General features: G+C 38.0%; 1 protein-coding gene across 2 annotated transcripts in view; it reads right to left on the minus strand.

The window, feature by feature from the left end:
• fbxl17 (F-box and leucine-rich repeat protein 17) overlaps positions 1-23,145 on the minus strand; it is a 684,991-nt gene that overhangs the window by 432,470 nt on the left and 229,376 nt on the right. For both annotated transcript variants that reach the window (XM_073068092.1, XM_073068101.1), the window contains exon 6: positions 22,606-22,713. In XM_073068092.1, the coding sequence (XP_072924193.1) occupies positions 22,606-22,713 (108 nt within the window). The remainder of the gene's footprint in view (positions 1-22,605; positions 22,714-23,145) is intronic.

Genomic DNA, 23,145 nt, shown 5'->3' on the forward strand with positions numbered 1-23,145 from the left:
AAATGTATCAGAAGTTGAATGACCATTTCAGTGGCTATTGAGTTGAGAGGGAAGGAGGTGGGAAAAATCATGGAGGTCTCTGTTTAATACTTGTAAAAAAACCAACAGCAACAAACCAGCAAAAAATTATTGAGGTGTTGTGAGCGCAGGGGCTCAGGATCCACCATCAGGGCCAGATTTATAAGGTCCCTGGGGTCAATTTGAACCACAGAACCATAAATATTAAGTTCAGCTATATGAAATATGAGCAGCAGGTCAAATCAAACACTATCTATCTCTGCCCATTTCTTGATTGTAAGATATTAATGACTGAATTTGACAAGGTTGTCTGGTTTTGCTGTGGAATTCCATTTAGAATACATTTTACCAGTGCTGTAATTTTATGAGGCTAGCATCCATAAATTGTCGATGTTCTTGGCGTGCTTTTTTTAATCTAGAACAGAAAAAGCTACAGAGCACTGAGATTTTCATTTTCTTTTCTCTCTATTTCCTTTCACCATCTTGATTCATTTTACCTTTATATTGAAAGTTATTAAAATTATTCCTCATTCTGTCTGCAGTGTTTATGGATAGTAGCACTTTGTAAACAATTGCATCAATATTGATTAATCACTCTATTTACAGATACAAAAGCTGAAGCTTAAGTTGTCTTATTTGTAGTCTACAATTGCAAAGATAATTATATTATCTGCTCATTGATGATTGATCTTCCTTCAACAGCACTGGCAGAACAGCTATTCACAGTTCCTTTCAGAGACAAAGCACCACCTTTAAAATAAGAACATCCTCTGTCATATTGCTTGTCATCGCTATTGTGATTTTAAGAGAATAAGAATAGATCAAAATGTATAAACTGGACATCTATGGGGCAGTCACAGAATTTAATATTGACATAACCTTTACTTTCATATATTTGTGTTTTCTCATTCTCCACTTACGTGATGCCACATGACTAAGGTTCACTTATAACCAAAGCAATGCACACAAAATGCTGGAAGAACTCAACACACCAGGCAGCATTTATGGAAAAGTATAAACAGTCAACATTTTGGGCCAAGACCCTTCGTCAGGATTGGAAAGGAAGGGGATGAGTCAGATTAAGAAGGTGGGGGAAGGGGAGGAAGTAGTACAAGGTAGTAGCTGATAGGTGAAATTGGGAGGAAGAGGGGTGGAGTAAAGAGCTGGGACGTTTATTGGTGAGAGAGATAAAGGGCTCGAGAATGGGTAATCTGATAGAGGATGGAACACTATGGAAGAAAGGGAAGGGGGAGAAGCACCAGATGGAGGTGATGGGCAGGTAAGAAGGTGTGAGAGGCAAAATTAGAACGGGGAATGGTGAAGGAGAGGTGGGGGGGACAATTATCGGAAGTTTGAGTAGTTGATATACTACTGGGGGAATGGGAATGGGAAGTAGAATTGAAATGGGTGCCCACCCATTTATAACAAAAGCTGATATCCACAAGATTATGCTAACAGTACACGGAGAGATGAAAAACTTAATTCAAATTTCTATATCATTGCAGTGTGTCCAGAAATGATTCCAGAAATCTGACATAAAAACAGAAAATGTTCAAAAAGCACTAACATTTCAGGTCTGGACCAAAACATTAACAGGTTTTCTTTCTGCAGGATGCTGAGTGATTTGCTGAGTGTTTCCATTGTGTTTAGTAAAATCAGTCCAAAATGTTCAGAGCAGTTGTGCTCATTTTAGAAAAGAAAACTGTCAAATCTTATTTTATAGGTTTCATTTTCTCTCTATGATCAATCCAATTCAGCAAGAAAACACACCTGCACATGAGAAATTATCAAAGGAAGAGAATACCACAATACTCTGGCTGAAATGTTTAAACAATAAATTCAGTGATCAAATTCTGGCAACTGATAAAAGGCAGTAGAACTAAGGACTATGAGAAAAAAAAAATCAGTTGTCTGATACTTAATTAGTCACAGACATTTCACAGTTTGCATTCAACTTCTTGTTTTTGGTTTATAAGTATTCCATTAAACTACCCACTTCTAACTTCAAGGTTACTATGAAAGGAAAGCTGCATTCTGTTTGGTAAGCATCTGAAAAAGATTGGGCTCACTGTATGTAAGTTGGAAAAATTATCAATTGTATAGTAGGTTTACGAGATCAAAAAGAATATGCAAGTACACATGTTCCCAGACATGAGTGTTTTAGACCCAAAACCTCCTTCCATTAATGGGAACTTCAAAAATTATAACATGATTATAAAACGAGTGGATTTTGGAAATGTACAATTTTTGAATATGGTATTATACTATGAGACTAGTTATTAAAGGAAAATATGCTTCTCCTCATATTCTTATTTTCATTTTCTTTTTATCCCCTATTCCTCTCCTACTATTCTTTTCCTTCTCAACTGCGTTCTCTGTTGGAGTGGTTCTTTATCGCTTTGTGTTGCTTCAGATGGATACCACTTAGCATAACATTCTAGTTTCTACTAATTACATTTTAAGATCAATGTTCCATCAAGTTGCAACATTGAAGAGCTCCTACTCTTCAATCTAAATACGCCACTGTTTAACTGACTGTTGGACTTCTGAACCAACAGACCTCAGTTAGTCAGGATGCACAATCGCTCCTTCCTCCTCATGATCCTCAACACTGGTGCTCCCCAGGGATGTGTGCTGAGCCCACTGCTGTACATTCTGTTCATAAATGACTGCACAGCCAAACACCCGAGTAATCACATTGTCAAGTTCACCGATGACACAACACTGGTAGGGCTCATCACCAACAATGATGAGACAGCCTACAGAGAGGAGGTGAAGGAGCTCAAGGCCTGGTGTCATGCAAATAACCTCTTCCTCAAAGTCACCAAGACAATGCAGATGGTTATCGACTTCAGGAGAACTCACACCATTCATAACCCTCCTTACTACAGCAACACAGCAGTGGAAACTGCAAGCAGTTTCAAACTCCTGGGAGTACACATCTCATGCCATCTCGTATGGTCCCAGAACACGTTTTACACAATCAGGAAAGCTCACCAACACCTCTACCTTCTGAAGAGACTGAAGAAAACAGGATTATGCATATCTATATTCATGTCATTCTACAGGTGTGTAGTAAAGAGCATCTTAACAGGTCACATCACTGCATGGTATGGAAACTGCATGCAGCAGACAGGAAGGCTCCACAACAGGTAGTCAAAGCTGCCCACCACATCATTGACACCTACGTGCCATCAAGAATATATATTAAAAAAGGTGCCAAAAAAGGGCCAGTAACATCATGAAGGATCCCACCCACCCCACTCATGGATTGTTTGTCCCACTCCCATCAAGGAGGAGGCTAGGTAGCACCTAGGCCAAGATCACAGGACTCAAAAACAGCTATCTTCCCCAAGCAATAAAGTTAATCAACACCTCCACCAACTAACCCACTCTTCCACGCCCCCAACCATTATCAATTCCTGTCAGTCACCTTATGTACAGATATTCCCATGCTTAGTGTCACTTTATGGACATACAGTACCATCACTCTCACAACCAGACTATGTAACAGTTACTTCCCCCAAGCTATCAGACTCCCGAATACCCAGAGCCTGGACTGACACCTTACTGCCCTATTGTCCTGTTTATTACTTATTGTAATGCCTGCACTGTTTTGTGCACTTTATGCAGTCCTGGGTAGGTCTGTAGTCTAGTGTAGTTGTTGTGTGTTTTTTTTTCTCTGTGTTGTTTTAACATAGTTCAGTGTAGTTTTTGTATTGTGTCATGTAACACCATTGTCCTGAAAAACGTTGTCTCATTTTTACTATGTACTGTATCAGCAGTTATGGTTGAAATGACAATAAAAAGTGACTTGACTTGATCAACCTATGTATACAAACTACCTTGTGTATTTATATTTATTGACTTTTTTATTATTATTGTGTTCTTTATCTTACAGTGATTTTTTGTGCTGCATCCGATCTGGAGTAACAATTATTTTGTTCTCCTTTACACTTGTGTACTGGAAATGATCTTAAACATCCTTGAAGGAAGTATGATGTCAATGCCAAACATAAAACTTCAATTAATGGTCCTCAATATGAAACATACCACCACAGCCTTGTCCAGCCCAGAATGTGCTGTGGGAAAAATTTATTGTCAGGAAATGCAGAACAAACTCAAGAAAGGTGGATTGACTGGAATTTCCATTCACCTGCAGAGGTTTTTGGTGTAATTTGGCAATGGCTGTCATGGGCACAACAAAAGTCCACAGAACTTTGGGCTCAAATTACATTTTGAACAATTCGAGTTTTTTATGACCTTTGTACTATTTGAAAAATCAACATGCCAGAAATCTGTGGTTAGAAATCTTCAATAATTGTGCTTAAACACAGGAGCAGATTCAATGGGCCAAATGGCCTAATTCTGCTCTATCTTTTATGGTTTTATATGGCTTAATGTTAAGACCAAAATTACCAAGATATTAGTTAGGCATGCTGTGAAAGGTTTTGAATTATTTTCTGTAAATTAATTCAAAAATTAATGGCTAATCCCAAATTATATTAGTAACTGTTTTTAAATGTGACATTGTATGTATTTTTAAAACCATTTTCAGCAATTCATTATGATTAATCACAACCGTTTATTTCTTTGTGACACTTTCTCATGTGCATTAAACAAAATGCACCAGAGAACTTGCTGTGAACTTCAGCTTCAATAGGTTGAGCAGAAGCTGCCATACAATGGTGTCAACATGTTACCCTTTACCTCCAAAACTCATTCAACTGCAAACTTATAGACTTTGTTCTAGAAGAATGTCAACAATTGCAGGCTGCCCAGCACAATCAACACTAATTTGTTTTGACACAAAAGACGCATTTCACTGCATGTTTCAATGTACACATTACAAATAATACTTTTTTACTTTCTTTGCTGACGGGGGATGAATATTCAGGCAAGTATATTTGAAAACACTGACTGCAGCACTAGTTTAAGGTAGATTTTGCAAATAGGTAAGTAAGAACCAAATTCAAACAGAACCCTCAATTTGCGACCACATTGCCAAATTATAGTCGATACCCCCATACGCAATAGGAGAATAATGAAGTACGTAAACTGACTGAAACAAGCTTCTGGTAAGATGGTGGTGCGCATGGCAAACCATCCAGACCCAACCAAAGGTGTAATTGTTCATCCTTTATGTCATTTTTACAACACCAGACACTGCTGGATACTAAGAATGTTAACTACTGCAGGTCTACTCCATCAGTGAGTCGCTCAACGGCAGAGGAGCTGGACTTGAGGAAAACCGTGGTGCTGCCTGCTACTGAAAAGCATTGGAGTCAGTGCACGAAGGCTATGTGCATTCTAACAAATAGAGCGAGTGATTGTCTTGGACTTTGTTCTTGTAATCGCAAGATGCTGTTGGACATTGATAACGTAGAATACTGCAAGTCTGGTTCACTGGTTCATTGGCGAGACCAACAGTGGGGAGTTACGTGGTGTCAGTCAGAGTGTGGACAAAGGCCTCGTTCGGAAGTTCACCTGTTGCAGCCATCTTAGGACAGAGTTGCTGAAGGTGGTATGGGAGAGAGCAGAGGCACTGTGGATGCACTGGAGTCCATACCTCATTGGGGGCAGGCCCTTCCCATCAGTGCTGCCCTCCAGTGTTTGCTCGATGGACGACCAGCTGGGTTGCATTTTGTCTGCAGCTACACTCGTGCATGATGATGATTAGAGTGCTGCAGGCTTGTTCTTGCTGACAATACACATGCACCATCAATTTAGAGGATATGACACTCAGGGACTTGGGCTATTTTTTGTGTGTCTGTATTTTACTGGCTGACTGTAAGTTATATGTGCTACATGTGCCTTGTGATGTGTATGACTGTTGGCATTGTGTTTTATACCTTGGCCCTGGATGAAGACTGTTGAGTTTGGCTCTATTCATGGATGTTCATGCATGGTTAAATGACCATTAAACTTGAACTTTAGTCATTTTCAGTTTGTTTCTGGAAAAAGAACTTTACCTCACTTAAATTAATATAAAATTGGAAGATTAAATTAGCAAATCATCTTGCAAAAAGACCTGAAAAAGATTCTATTGTTCTTTCACAAGCTTGAGAGATAAAACATAAGGGTACCTTCTCTATTAAACTAACAAAGTATCTGTTTCATCAGAACCATTAACTTGACTTTCTTTTGGGAGTTGTTCCTTTAATATTAAAAGCAAGAATGCCAGAACTGAAAACAAAAAGATCTGAAGTTTTGCTTATAGCATTTTGTTGATACCATTTAGTAAATGTTTGGCAATGAATGATATAGCAGCTTTATGATTGTCATAATATGCCACTCAAACCTTGCAGTAGAGAAGGGATGTGGTAATGTCAGTGGTACAGCATGGCATCAGCCTTACCCGACCAACATTTTCCCTAATTTTTCTCACTGTTATGTTTTAACATGCCTCCAACAAACTTGTTATGGAACTGAAACTAATCCTGAGAACTAAAGGGAAAATGATCAATTAGAACCAAGGTCACCTGAATCTCTTAAGAACTGAAAAATACTGACAATTCTAGTGATTGCATAGTCTTGGAATTCCAAGCTCCATGGCATCATCAATTTGTTTACTAAACTATATGACAAAATGGGCCTTAAACACATCTATTAGACCAATATCCTCTACTAAACTGCTCCCTCTGTACCTGTCTCATATCAAAGGAACCGCTCTCAGCAAAGGCAGGTAAGTATAAAAAATCTTCCAACTTCACTCTTTTCAGTAAACCAACATCAGAATCTTTTTCCAGCCCATTCCTAGCACAGAGGCCCCAGTTATACTCAGTTGACTATGTCTAAGGAGGCTATGTTATATCCCTGCCCCACTACAGATTCCCAAAATAGAGACTATATGCTGAGCTCCTGTGAGAGGAGAATAAAGAATAGACAGGGAAAATATTTCAAAGTTCTGCTCAAAGTTTCTTCAAAAAAATTAGAATGACCCCCACCAATCCCCAAGAAGGTGATGCCCATGGCCACTGAAAAAGCAGCACTCAAACTGGTATTGAGAATATTGATGGTATTCAATACCATCAATAAGGACATTTTCAAAAGGTGATGCCTCAGGAAGACAGCATTCATCACTAAAGACTGTCACCATCCAGGTCATGCCCTTATCAGGGAGGAGGTACAGAAGCCTGAAGACCCACACTCAACATTTTAAGAATAGCTTCTTCCCCTCCACCATCAGATTTCTGAATGCTGTGTGAACTCATGAACACCACCTTATTATTTGTCTTTTGCGCTATTTATTTTTATACCTTAGAATGATTTTAATGTCTTGCACTGTACTACCTCCACAAAACAACAAATCACGACATTTGTCAGTGCTTATAAAACATTCTGATTCTAACCTCAAAGTCATGCAGCAAGAACATTAAGAAGACCTGTGTAAGTAGTGAAAGAAATGTCCTAGCTTACAAACTATGTACCTATTCTACCTGGGCTAGCTCCATTCTGACCTCTGTGGAAGAGTCTGTGGTTCCCACACTAGATTCATTAATCACCTCAAAACTCACAATTCCAAGTGGAAGCAAATGATCCTGAATGCCAAGTCACACTCTAAGAAGAACGTATGGCTCAATCAAGATTCAGACGAGAGATTCTGGTAAAGTGATTTGAACAGCAGAGGCAAAAAAAAAGATCAGAAAATAAGTGTTAAATGAAATGTCAATATAGCTTGTAAAAGAAACAGCATGGACTAAATATTTCTAAATTTGGTGAATGAGAAGAGGGACATAAATGAATTGTACATTAAATTCTCGAAGCAAAGAATGCAAGTTGACCATGGAATTACTGCAGAATATGGGATGCCATTATTTATAAAACAGAAATGCAATACAGAAAACAAAGAGGTCGTTTTGAGCCTTTATAGAGCAGTTTGCTGATCACAAATTTGGGAGGGATGTCAAAGCTCTTCAGATGGTTCATTTGAGATTCCAAGGGACTATTCTGGGAGAAAAATAACTTTAATTTCAAAAACAGCCTTTGGAATTTGGGTTACTCTCATAAAGTTGAGAGGAGATTTGATATATGTATACAAAATTATGACACATTTAAGTAATGTCCCAAAGAAAAATAGTTCCCATTCAAGGAAAGGTCAAGGAACAGAGGACACAAATTTAAAATGAAAGCTGAAGATCTAAAGGTGACATGAGGAAAATCATTCTACAGCAAGTAACAATGATGTGGATTACTCTGGTTTCTGATTCAATTATGGTTTTCAAATTTGAATTGTATAAATACATGAAGGTTTAAAAACTGCAGGCTACAGGGAAAGAAAAGAATTGGATAAAAGAAATGTGCAGACTACTTTATAAGAAGCTTGTACAGGCCTAAGCTGAATGAACTCCTATTGTTATTCAGCAATTCCATAATTCGTTGTAAATATGCTAACGAAACACATAAAAACTTACATTGTTGAAATGGCGTCCAAGCATAAAAGAACTATAAAAAATCCAGTTCACAGAAATCTAATACAAAAACAGCTCCATCTGTAAAATAAGATTCCTTGGAAGATTGACTGATCAAATAAATACACAAGGACTCAAATAAATTGACAACAAAACTCACAAGATGTACAAAGAACATCAAAAAACTTTCATTACCAGTTTAAAATGCTATAACTGACAATTCTGGAAGTTATAACATCAAAAACCATAATGCTTATGTTTTTATACAATGACATTTATGTTGCCTTACATACATATTCAATACAATATTTATTTGAGAAAGGATTTCGGATTTCTAATAGAGACCTTGGGACTGTAAAGCAGAAAAGTAAATGACATATGCTTCAAGTAGTTTCTTTCTTTTAAAAATCTTAGATTTGATTTCAAATTTTCTTACTATCAGTTATACATGTCAGAAGAAGGTACAAGCTGATGTGACTGATGAAAAATGAGGAAAAGCCCACGCTGAGCAACATCTGTTCAGAATTCTCTAACATTTGCGAAGCCAAATGAAAAAAGTTTTTAGAATTTTTCAGAAAAATTAAAAGTCTGTCACAGTGGAGATACACAAATTTGACCATCTTCCTTGCTAAACCATTCACTAGCCACTGATGAAGTGCACCAGCAGTTGCACAAGAAACAATCAGAAGCAAAAACATACTGATCAGAGTCATTCAATTACAGGAAATCAGACAGAGGCTGAGAAATTTTAATGAGCTGGGTAGTGTCAAAGTAGTAGTCAGTCTAGGTCAATAATTTACTACTGAAAATGTTCGGACTTCCACTATCAATGATGCTGGTGGACGTCAGTCAAATAACATACGTATCTTGAGTTCCCAACATTTTATGCATGGACCCCATTAACCAAGGGGTCAGTGGCACGAGTTTGGGAACCCCTGCAAAGCTTGTCAAAATTCTGATAGTTCCAACTTCATTTCAAGCACTAAGCAGCTCTTCACTGTACAAACATTTCTTTATATTGCTTTTATTCAACAATCAGAATTTCATTGTTTCTGGAAGAAGTCACTCATTCCCTGTTTCTCCTCCCCTGTACTGATAATCTAACATATTTTGAATCTGCTGTTCACAGTAATCTAAATCATGATTATAAGGCAACATAAGGCATGATTATGGGTTCATTAATTGTACTCCATTCTATGAAGGAGTTAAGTTAGCTAAGATGATCCAAAATCAACTTTCTTGCAAACTCAGGCAATGTACCAATGTAAGCAGGAAAATGGCATGAGAAAAATGTCCTAATAGGAGCTGCAATTACTAAACAGATATTAATTTAAGAACATGCCTGGATCTTCGATTAATTCCAATGTAATCCAATGGCAAACCAATCTCAAAACAATGACAAACCATTCAACTTCTTTGTATGATGGTAATTTGGCTGTTCTAATCACCAAATCAATAATCAATAAACTTCAATATAATTCAAATTGAAAACATTAAAATGTTTCAAAGATGCAAGATAGGAGGTTCAAGTTATTCTTCCTGCGCATGTGGCCCAGTTACATTATTTCTTGACAATTGGGATGCCACCTCCCACACTCAATATTCTAGATCTAAATGTTCTTCCTCATCACTTTAACCAATTTTTTGAATAACAGATATTGCACTCTTAAGCACCTTGCACAGACAGAGCTGCAACCAAGGAAATAATTTTTCCGGGTTTATATATCACTCCACGTGATTAAAGGTAATTACACACATTATTGCTTTCTCAAGATTTAAAACACATTTAATTTCAGGGCATTCTAATTATAGTTGACAATGAAGGCATTTATTCTGCGTGAGATTGAGCATATTTGACAGAAGGCTGCTGAAGATTACATTTTAACCTGGCTAAACACAAACGAATTTAATCAGCACAAATTTGCTTTGGATTTTATCCAAAGGCATTTACAACAGAAGCTCAATAGCACACAATCAAAATACTTGGGATCAACTGAGTTTTCAGGTTCTGATATTATTTGTCCACTTAAGAAAATACTATAATAGAGACCAGAGTGAACCCTGTTGCCCAAATCATAAATATACAGGTATCAAATATCAGTAAGGAAAGAAAATTCAAACTAGGTTACAAAAGGAAGGACTGAATAGAAACATTTATTTACTATGATAGTTGTAAAGATATCATTTTTCTATAAGGTACAATAAAACAACAAGATAAAAATTAAAGCTTCATTCTAATATGTACGTAATATTCTAATATTATTTTATGTAATTCTTTATTATTTATAATTGTTATATGTTTCTATTGCATGATGCACTAAAAAAAAAGTAGTCCTGATAACAAAGGATATGATAAAAGCTGTTAACACACTGGATCTTAATCGGAAATCAAAACTAGAATTGATTTGAAGGGAGCTAAGAAACAGCAACAGCGCTGGTAGGAGTTGTCTCTTGCTCCCAATCAGTCTTTGTAATGTATGCCCTCCCATATACCAAGAAACTACACGTTTACAGTAAAGTTAACACAATAATAATGCAAGCTTGAATTGATATGCAGACTGAAAAAAATCAAATTAGCGATGTCTGTAAGATCACCCCTCCTTCTCCTACATTGTAAGGATTAAATTACCATTTGGTAAACTACGCTCCCTCAGACCCTCAAGCTATGGCAACACCCTTGTAAATTTTCTTTGCACTCTTTTCGGCTTAATGTAGTAGTACAACAAAACTGAACCCAATCTTATAAATACAGCTTCACAAGGTCTCATAAAATTGCAACGTAACATTTCCAATTCTGTCTTCCCCACCAGCATTCTATCTGTGACGTCACTTTCAAAGTACATCTACTTGTACTCCAAGATCCCTCTGTTCTAACAACACTCCCCAGAGCACCATCATTCATTATGAAAGGCCTCTCCTGATCTGTTTTTCCACAATGAAATACTGTCCACTTCATTTGCAATTTCTCGGCCCATAACCCATCAGAACAAAATTCCTCTGAACATCTGTTATGCAACTCTGTTGTCTATGACACTACCTATATTACTGTCATCTATAAATTTACAAGCCATATCTTGCACATTCTCTTCCACACCACTGATATAGATGACAAGCAACAATGAGCTCAGGCACATTTCCTTTCAAGCAGTGTAGACCGTATGTCAATGGAACCACGTTAGGAAATTAACTACGGAACTTGTAATTAATCGAAGCTCACACTTTATCGTCTCTGTACAAGCAACAACATAACTATGTTGACCCCAAGCCAACAGCTTAGAACATGAATTCTACTGTTCCCTCTTTACCAATACTAACTCAGACCACTTGTCAAATTTATAACACCGAAATAGAGGAATGTTCATTGGTCAGATGATCAATCCTTTTTTCGACCAGCCCCTGGCATGGGAGTTCTTCCTTTAGATGGTGAATCTCTTGAGAAAGTTATCGCTGACAGCACACTCGAAGTGTCCACTTTTATAGTCGTTCTTTCCCAATTCAAATATTGCATTCCAGTGTCATTGGCCACAGGTCATCTGATTGACCTTTAACACCTTTCATTGGCTCTGCTCTAGCTCAGCATCCATTTATTGCTCTCTTCCCAACAAGTGGCAGTCAGTAATTCATGGCTATTTGTTCTCTTCAGTAACCAGCTCAAATCACTCCAGGAAGGCATCAACCCCAAAATTCACAAACCTGCATGTTATGTTATATCAAAGAAAAACTCACAAATAACTTCTTATTTGGATATGATCTCCAATCCAGTAGATTACCTGAAACATCATTGTGTCTACCTTAAAACACAGAAAGCAGTGTAAAACAGTTCCACAAAATGGTATTCTCCATCTCCAAGCACATGGCAGGACCAGAGACAATTGAGCTGTCCAGAAACATAGAAAACCTAGAGCCCAATACAAGCCCTTCGGCCCACAGTGCTGTGCCGAACATGTACTTACTTCAGAAATTAGCTAAGGTTATCCATAGCCCTCTATTTTTCTAAGCTCCATGTACCTATCCAGGAGTCTCTTAAAAGACCCTATTGTATCTGCCTCCAGCACCGTCGCCAGCACACTCACCACCCTCAGCATAAAAAACTTACCCCTGACATCTCCTCTGTACCTACCTCCAAGCACCTTAAAACTGTGCCCTCACGTGTTAGCCATTTCAACCCTGGGAAAAAACCTCTGACTATCCACACGAACAATGCATCTCATCATCTTATACACCTCTATCAGGTCACCCTTCATCCTCTGTTGCTCTAAGGAGGAAAGGCCAAGTTCACTCAACTTATTCTCATTAGGCATGCTCCCTAATCCAGGCAACATCCTTGTAAATCTCCTCTGCACTCTTTCTATGGCTTCCACATCCTTCCTGTAGTGAGATGACCAGAACGGAGCACAGTAATCCAATGTGGGGGTCCTATACAGCTGTAACATAATCTCTTGGCTCTTGAACTCAATCCCATGGTTGATGAAGGCCAATGCACCATATGCCTTCTTAACCACACAGTCAACCTGTGCAGCAGCTTTGAGCATCCTATGGATTCAGACCCCAAGATCCCTCTGATCCTCCACACTGCCAAGAGTCTTGCCATTAATGCTATATTCTGCCATCATATTTGACTTACTAAAATGAATCACCTCACACTTATCTGTGTTGAACTACATCTGCCACTTCTCAGCCCAGTTTTGCATCCTATCGATGTCCAGCTGTAACCTTTGACAGCCCTCCACAATATCCACAACATCCAAACCTTTGTGTCCATAGCAACTTTACTAACCCATCCTTCCACTTCCTCATCCAGGTAATTTATAAAAATCACAAAGAGAAGGGGTCCCAGACAATGTTCCCTCTAATTTTTAGTAGTCAGTATGTGCAAAAATCTTACGTTGCGCAAATTTTTTTCCTGTGACAAAAGTATGTGTGCACTGAATGCACACATGGCACAGTTTACGTAGGTTTACAAAATATTTGACATAAAACTGCACAGAATAACAACAAAATAACATACATATTTTACTTTTACTCTCTACTGTCTTTGGCATTTACCCATTCTTTGCAAACTCTATCTCGACTAATAGAACTTCCATCCAATTGATAGCTTTTGATACTCATTAACATATCCAAATGGCATTCACCTAAACAGTTTCTCAGCTTGTTTTTGAGTTGATTCATTAGGCTAAAACCTCGCTCACAGTCCGCACTAGATGAAAGAAATGTTCCCCATATGTCCATCAACTGAGCAACGTTGCAAAACTGTTCATTTTGAAGTACAAATGCCACCATTTGAGCAAAGTTTGAAATCAGTTTAGATTTATTTTTTTCTTGTACGGAAAATCTGAAATCATTAAACTGTCTAACTATTACATGATTTTCAGCTAGAAAATCATGATATTTTAGACATAAGGCATTAACTTGTTCATCACCAAATGTAAAGTCACAATCTGCAATTGTGGAGAAATCAAAAGCTGACCATTCTTGTACCTCATCTTCAGGAAAACTTTCTTCTAAATGAACACAAAGACTATTTATAAAAGTCAGCAGCAAACTTGTATCTACTGTGACGTTTTCTTCACATTGTTGGCTTACCAAAACTTTAACTTTGTCACTCCACGAAACATTTTTTCAATAAAAAATTAGTAAGCTATCTACAGGATTTGAAACAGATCTTTGTAAACTTTACGATATGAACACTGTCTGCCAAAGATGGCAGCCGCTGTGATGCAGCTGTACAAATCAGAACAGGAAAGGTGAGGTGACGTAAATTAGTGACGTGCATTGTGGTATTTGAAAAACCAACTAACTAGTTATCAGAAACAATTGGCTAACAAATTATTTTCAGTAAGTATAATTATTAATTACTACATTATTTTAGGTAACTAACCTTTTGTGCACACATTAATTTCCTTTGTGCACTGGTTGGAAAACTTGGGTGTGCACTCACACACGCACAGCTTAAAGGGAGCATAGGCCCCAGAACAGATCCCTGAGGCACACCATTGGTGACCAACCTCCATGCAGAATATGACCCGTCTACACCATACTTTACCTTCTGTGGGCAAGCGAATTCTGGATCCACAAAGCAATGTCCCCTTGGATCCTATGCCTCCTTACTTTCTCAATAAGCCTTGCATGGGTATCTTACCAAATGCTTTGCTGAAATCCATATACACTACATCTACAGCTCTACCTTCAATGTGTTTAGTCACATCCTCAAAAAATTCAATCAGGTTCATAAGGCATGATCTGCCTTGGACATAGCCATGCTGACTATTCCTAATCATATTATGCCTCTCCAAATGTTCATAAATCCTGCCTCTCAGGATTTTCTCCATCAACTTACCAACCACTTATGACTCACTGATTCATAACCTCCTGCTTCTATTGTCCTTGACCCATTTGAGTTCAATGTTTTCTTCCATATTTTAAATCGGCCATGGCCAACAACATCAGGCTAACTGTGTATCTAATCAGCTAGTTCTCCTTGTATCTCATGTGATCTAACTTTCCAAACCAGCTTACCATGCAGAACCTTATCAAAAGCCTTTATTTACCCATACCAACTGTACTAACCTCTCTACCCTCCATCCAGTAAGAACAGACCAGATAATTTTAGGCCCAGTGAGCTTGACATCAATAGTAGGGAAGTTATTGAAAGGTATTCTAAGGTAATAGACATATAAATATTTGTAATACATGGATTGATAGGGATAGTCAATATGGCTTTGAGTGTAGTAAGTTGTGTCTAACCAATCTTGTAGAGTTTTTCAAGAAAGTTACCAGGATAGGTGATGAAGGTAAGGCAATGGATGTCTACATGGGCTTTAGCAAGGCCGTTGACAAGGTCACGCATGGGAGGTTGGTCAAGAAGGTTCAGTTATTTGGCATTCAAGATGTGACAGTAAACCGGGTTAGACAAAGGACATCGATAGGTTTCAAAACTGGGCTGAGAAGGGTCAGATGAAGTTCAACCCGGAAAAGTGTGAGGTGGTTCATTTTGGTAGGTCAAATATGATGGCAGAATATAGTATTAATGGTAAGACTCTTGGCAGTGTGGAGGATCAGAGGGATCTTGGGGTCCGAGTCCATAGGACACTCAAAGCTGCTACACAGGTTGACTCTGTGGTTAAGAAGACATACAGTTTATTGGGCTTCATCAACCGCAGGATTGAGTTTAAGAGCCCAGAGGTAATGTTACAACTTAATAGGACCCTGGTCAGACCCGACTTGGAGTACTGTGCTCAGTTCTGGTCACCTCACTACAGGAAGGATATGGACACTATAGAAAGGGTGCAGAGGAGATTTACAAGGTTGTTGTCTGGATTGAGATGCATGCCTAATGAGAATAGGTTGAGTAAACTTAGCCTTTCCTCCTTGGAGCAATGGAGGATGAGGGGTGACCTGATAGACATGTATAAGATTATGAGAGTCATTGGTTGTGTGGATAGTCAGAAGCTTTTTCCCAGGGCTGAAATGACTAACATGAGAGGGCACAGCTTTAAGGTGCTTGAAAGTAGGTACAGAGGAGATATTGGGGCAAGTTTTTTACACAGAGGGTGGTGAATGCATGGAATGGACTGCCGGCAACGATGGTGGAGGCGGATATGACAGGGTCCTTTAAGAGACTCCTGGATAGGTACATGAAGCTTAGAAAAAAAAAGAGGGCTATGGGTAACCTGGGTAATTTCTAAAATAAGTACATGTTCGGCACAGCATTGTGGGCCAAAGGGCCTGTATTGTGCTGTAGGTTTTATATGTTTCTATGTACCATTGGCTTCACAAGGGAAGCCAGAGAGGGTTGCAGATGGTTGCCTCTCTGACTCGAAGCTGGTAACTAATAGTGTGTCACAGAGATCAGTGCTGAGTCCGTTGTTGTTTGTCACTATATATCAACAATCTGGATGATAATGTGCTAAACTGTAGTAGTAAACTGTTGTAGTAGACAGCGAAGAGGACTATGAAAGCCTGAAATGGGATCTGGATCTGGAAATATGAGCTAAAAATGGCAGATGGAATTTAATGCAGCCAAACTTGAGCACCAATCGGGGTAGGTCTTACAGTATGAGCAGTAGGGCACTGAGGAGTGCAGTAGAACAGTTTGATCTGGAAATAAAGATCCATAATTTTTTTAAAGTGGCATCACAGGTAGATAGGATGGTAAAGAAAGCTTTTGGCACATTGGTCTTCATAAGTTAATGAACTGCGTACAGAAGTTGGGATAATATGTTGAAATTATATAAGACATTAGTGAGACCTAATTTGGAGTACTGTGTGAAGTTTTGGTCACCTTCCTACAGGAAAGATGGAAATAAGATTGAAAGACCATAAGATATAGGAGCAGAATTAGGCCATTTAGTTCATCAAGTCTGCTCTGCCATTTCATCATGGCTGACCCAATTTTCCTCTCAGCCCCAATCTCCTGTTTTCTCCCTGTATCCTTTCATGCCCTGACCAATCAAGAATCTATCAACCTCTGCCTTAAGTATGCATAAAGACTTGGCTTCCACAGCCGTCTGCGGCAAGGAATTCCACACAATCACCACCCTCTGGCTAAAGAATTTTCTCCTCATCTCCATTCTAAAAGGACGCCCCTATTTTCTGAGGCTATATTCTCTGGTCTTAAACTATCTCACCATAGGAAACATGCTCTCCACACCCACTTTATCAAGACCTTTCACTAGTCGATAGTTTCTATTAGGTCACCCATCATTCTTTTGAATTCCAGTAAATACAAGCCCAAGGGGAGCAAATGTTCTTCATATGACAAGCCACTCAATCCTGGAATCATTTTCGTGAATCTCCTTTGAACCTTCTCCAGTTTCTACAATAAGGAGCCCAAAACTGCTCACAATACTACAAGTGAGGCCTCACCATTTAGGCCAAGACTGATCAACATTGCATCCTTGCTTTTATATTCTAGTCATCTTGAAATTAATGCTAACATTGCATTTGCCTTTCCTCACCACAGACTCAACCTGAAAGTTAACCTTTTGAGAATCCTACACAAGGACTCCCATGTCCCTTTGCACCTCAGTTTTTTGTATTTTCTCTCTATTTAGAAATTAGTCAACACTTTCATTTCCTCTACCAATGTGTATGACCATACACTTCCCAATACTGTATTTCATCTGCCATTTATTTGCCCTTCTAGTGGCTTTACTTCCTCAAAACTACCTGCACCTCCACCTACTTTCATATCGTCTGCAAACTTTTCAACAAAACCATCAATTCCATTATCCAAATCATTGACATATAGCGTAAAAGGAATCAGTCCCAACAGAGAACCCTGTGGAACACCAGTAGTCACTAGCAGCCAGCCAGAAAAGGCTCCCTTTATTCCCACTCTTTGCCTCTTCCAATCAGCCACTGCTTTATCCATGCTTGAATCTTTCCTGTAATACCCTGGACTTGCAGCTTGTTAAGCAGCTTCATGTGTGCCACCCTGTCAATGACCTTCTGAAAATTCAAGTACACAACATCAACCGATTCTCCTTCGTCTATCCTTCTTTATTTCTTCAAAGAATTCCAACAGATTTGTCAGGCAACATTTTCCCTTGAGGAAAAATACTGACTACGACCTATTTTATCAAGTGCTTCCTAGTAACCTGAGTCCTCATCCCTAATAATCGACTCCAACATTTTTCCAACTACTGAGTTCAGACCGACTGGCCTATAGTTTCCTTTCTACTACCTCTCTCCCTTCTTGAAGAGTGGATTGACATTTACAATTTTCTAGTCTTCCGGAACCATTCCAGAAACCAGTAATTCTTGAAAGATCATTACTAATGCTTCTATGATCTCATTCAGCCAGCTCTTTCAGAACTCTTGGGTGTATACCATCTGGTCCAGATGACTTACCTGCCTTCAGTCCTTTCAAGCACCTTCTCTCTAATTATGGTAACTTCACATACTTCATGCCCCCTAACCTGGAACTTCCACCACCACTGCTAGTGTCTTCCACAGTGAAGCTGATGCAAAATACTTATTCAGTTCGTCAGCCATTTTGTTGTCCCCCTTTACTAGCTCTCCAGCATTGTTTTCCAGCGGTCTGATATCCACTTCTGCCTCTTTTTTAAAACTTTATGTATCTAAAAAAACTTTTGGTATCCTCTTTAATATTATTGGCTAGCTTGCTTTTGTGTTCCATCTTTAGCTTCTGAATGACTTTCTTAGTTGCCTTCTGTTGGTTTTAAAGAAAGAGTGCAGAGAAAATTTACAAGGATGTTGCTGTGACTTGAGGACCGGATTTATAGGGAAAGGCTGAATAGTTTAGGATTTTATTCCCTAAAACACAGGAGATTGAGGGGAAATTTGGTAGAGGTACAGTATTCAAAATATGAGGGCTATAGAGAGTATAAATGCAAGCAGGCAATTTCCACTGAGAATGTGTGAGAATAAACTAGAGGACATGGGCTAAGGGTGAAAGGTGAAATATTTAAGGGGAACATAACAGAGAACTTTTTCACTCATGTTGTGGTGAAGGTGTGTAATGAGCTGCCAGTGCAAGTGATGGATGTGGGATCATTTGCAACATATAATTGAAATTTGGATAGGTACATGGATGGGAGGGGTATGCAGAGCTACGGTCTGATTGCGGTTCAGTGGGACTAAGCAAATTAATGGTTATGCATAGATTTGATAGGTCAAAGGGCCGATTTCTGCGTGAGTATTGCATGACCCCTATGACTCTAGATCAGAGGAGAATGGCTAGACTGGTTCTAGCTGAAAGCAAGACAACAATAACTCAAATAACCAAATGTTACAACAGTGGTGTTGCAGAAGGGTATCTTTGAATACGCAAACCTTGAAGTGTATGGACTACAGCAGCAGAAAACCACATCCGGTTCCATTCCTGTACCTAAAATAATGGCCACTGAGTGTATCTTAGCCAGGACTCCTGTAATTTCTTCTCTAACTTCCCACAGTATTGTACAATATACAACACTTTGGATACTCACAACAAAGTTATATAAAATTACAGTTGCAATCATTGATTTTATACCACTCTACAGCATAATAATTTGTGAGAAAATGGAATGTTAACAGCTTATATCTAAAAGTGATAATGATAAATCCAAAACTAATTATTTGAAGCTGAAGGCTATAAAGAATTTGTCTTGTAAAAAAAAAGCCATTGATCAAGAAATACACATTGCATGTACGTTTTCAATTATAGACAATTGATCATTTTTCACCCCCTCCCCCCATCTAGCTTGCTCTACTTGTTAGAATCATAGGGACTTTTTGCAGCAACTTTAACAAATCACAGACTGAGGAAAACACTTAATAAAAGGAACAAACCCATTTTGTGAAATTTATCCCTAGCAAGCCACTTTACCAGACCATGTGGATACACAGTATAGTGTGTTGATGAAACAGGATAGATTTTATTTCTTCAACAACCTAAGGCTGCCTTTGTGAATTCTTAAGTGGCACTCAGTGTCATGCAATGACAGGAAGAAAGAAGAAGAAAAATTATTAGTTTTTAAAACAACTGGGGGAATAAAAAGCAGAGCACACAATACATTTATAATAAATAGCCTGGAGGAGGTAATCTGCAGAGCTTAATGTAAGATGTCCTAAAGAAGCAATATCCCACTGCCTGCTGAATCCAGATAACTGATCTGCAATCAAGTTATTATGAATTAGACACAAGTCCCATTAGAACCAAGACACAATGGACTCACACCATTGTAGAACTGACAGTCTCCTCTTTGCTATTTTCAGAATGTGAGGATTACCTTGATTCTTCGAAGACTGCCACTAACAGGAAAGAAAGTTTTACCATGGAACAGAGATGGTAAATATATTTACTTTTAATTAGTTGGTTCTTTTGCAACTGAACTAAAGACATATTGATGCTTTGCAACATCAGTAATAAATAACAATCAAGTGAGAAAATAAAAGTGAAGTTTAATGTGAGAAGTGCCAGTGGACTTTTAGATCTTATAAGGCCAAAATAGAATATCTTTTCCTCTGTAACAAAGCTGTGGATGACAAAAGAAATGTCGGTTCAAATGTTGAACTTGAGCCTCTTAGATTCCATGTTCAATTCCCACTCCAGGGATTTGAGTTTAAAAATCTATGCTGACATTCCACTGCAGTACTGAAGAAGTGTTGCTCTGGATTCCCAGCATTTGCAGAATCTCTGGTGTTAGTGAAATGACTTATTTTAGATTTCTCATGCTGTTCTAGTAACTCCTGCATATAGTAACATTCGTTTGGCCATGTTAAATTCTCATAGCTGTATTTTAATCTGAACTTTCAATGGAAGATTTCTATGTTATTAAAAAATAAACAGTACAGCATGCAAAAGTACAGTATGGGAATAAGCCCTCTGGACCACAATGTCTCTGAGTACTATAATGCCAATCAAAACTTGTCTACACATGGCTTCCTACTTTGACCATTTATAGATCTCTATTATCTAAGCTGTTCATAAATGAATATTTTAAGTACTTAAATGAATCCTTACAGGCTCCTCAATCACTTAACCTATGGTCTTTGTCTTCTGTCATACATATAAGTTTCTCATCCATGCCAACAACTCGTCTATAGTTTCAATTGATGGTTTCTTAAATTAAGTACTTTCTTAAACCACAGTACAAAAAATCCATCCATTTTTGAAAAAATCAGTTGATCAAGCAAAATTAAAACCACCCTTTTTGGATCTATTAAAATCTTTATAAAATTCATTCACTGTAAGCTATCTGATTGATAATTCGCTGGTTAGTATATCAAACCTGCTATCACTGTTCCTTCCATATAAATAATAAAATAATTAAAATATACCTGCCATTTCCTCATTTTTGTTTAAAATTTACCTGTTACCAGTTTAGGAAGAGTTCACAGACCTCCTTTCCATCATTTATCTTCTAATAAAATTGTAAAATTACTGCTATTTGATTTTGATAATCTTTGTAGCATTTTTCCATACTCCTCTTTGTAGTAATATCATTTAAAATTCTTTCTATTTTCTCCCTTCACCAGGAATACTGCAAGATTTTTCTTTTGTTATGATTTTCAATCAAGTTTTATTTTGTCTCTTTCCTCATTAATCTACTGAGAGTGCTTTTTTCCTAAGCATTTGAAACAAACTGGGTGGAAGTTGGTTCCATCTTCAATTTCAAAAATATGTTATCAGTTCTGAAATGTGTTAGGACATCCAGCAGCCATGAAAGATTCCATATGAATGAAGGTGGCACAGAATGAGAGCCTGGATGTTCTGTTCCACATGTTGGTTTGGCTACAGCTGGAGTATGGAATGCATTTCTGGTTGCCACACCATAGAATGAATGTGATTGTGCTGGACAGAGTATAGGGGAGATCCACAAGGACATCGCCTGGACTGGAGCATTTTCAAAAAGAGTGACCGAACAGGCTGGATTTGCTTTCCCTGAAGCCAGAAATTGAGGGGGACTCTGACAGAAGTATAGATGGGGAAAATACTTAAAACCTTTGTCCTACAGTGGGAATGTCTAGAGCAAGCGGGTTTAGATTTAAGATGAAAAGTAAGAGGATTAGAGGGACTCTAGGGAGTAGATTTTTGTTCCACAATGGGGAAAGCAAGAGTCTGGAATGTGTGCTTGAAGAGGTGCTAGAGACAGATACTTTAAGAGCATGCAAAAAGAATATCACCAGGTTTAAAAGGCTATGGATATCATGCAGGTAAATGGGATCAAAGCAGATAGTACAATGGACATGGGGAGGCCAAAGAGCCTCAACACTATGACTCTCGACTAGGCTTTTTCTTATTTAGTCCTTATTTAGCACTGCATTGCAGTGTTATTCAGTTAATTAAAATTAATCATTCAGAATTCAGTTCATGCTTTTTTTCCCTTAAAAACCTTCCTTTCCATTTTTTTTCAATAGATAGAAACTTCACATTTAAATAAGTATAGAAGTGGAGAACTTGGATGCATTCTCCACAATAATTTTGAAATATTTCAGGATATCATTTATGTACCCTATTGCATGCATAATCCAGACGTAAATCCTTCAAAGATATTTCATCAAGTTTTCATTTTATAGTAGTCCAAACACACCTTAGAAAAGTGGAGTGCAAGAGAAATGTTATTTCTGTCCTCATGTCTAACTTCATGTTTATTCAGAAATATGGTTACAGATTTAGCAGTAATTATAGAGATTTATAATAAATGGTTGTTATCCCACCACTTACCCTAGTGAGGTGAATGACCCCTTGGGATGTGACAGAGCAGCCCATAAAACCCACATACTGCAGCAGAGGACAATGTTCTGCAAATGTTTTCACCGATTTATCTGTCACCTGCAGGAAGAATGAAAAAAAAAACAAATTAATGTGACATTTATCCAGCAGCTGAACAATACATTCATCAACAGAAAAAAGTTTTAACCAACTTTATAGTTCAAGTTAATTTGAAAGAACATTTTGCTTAAAGGGCATTACGTTGAAATAAACCGTAAAACTGCTCACAATCGCTTCATTTTAACTGCTTCTAAAAGCTTTTGTTTTGCCAATGACACCCTGAGCAAAAAAAGTTCACATTAACAAATAAATGAAGTACTTAAATGCAAAGGAGCCATGAGAAAAGAACAAAATAATTTGCAAATATGGACAAACATTTGCTAAAAATACTAATATTATATTCAGCCAAGCTTCCAAAATTTTATAAAAAGATGCTAATTTTTTAAAAATCAATCTCTCGATCCAAAAAAAATAGACAGCCACCATTCTTAT

Source organism: Hemitrygon akajei, chromosome 2 (assembly GCF_048418815.1).
Source record: "Hemitrygon akajei chromosome 2, sHemAka1.3, whole genome shotgun sequence".
NCBI classification, from domain to species: Eukaryota; Metazoa; Chordata; class Chondrichthyes; order Myliobatiformes; family Dasyatidae; genus Hemitrygon; species Hemitrygon akajei.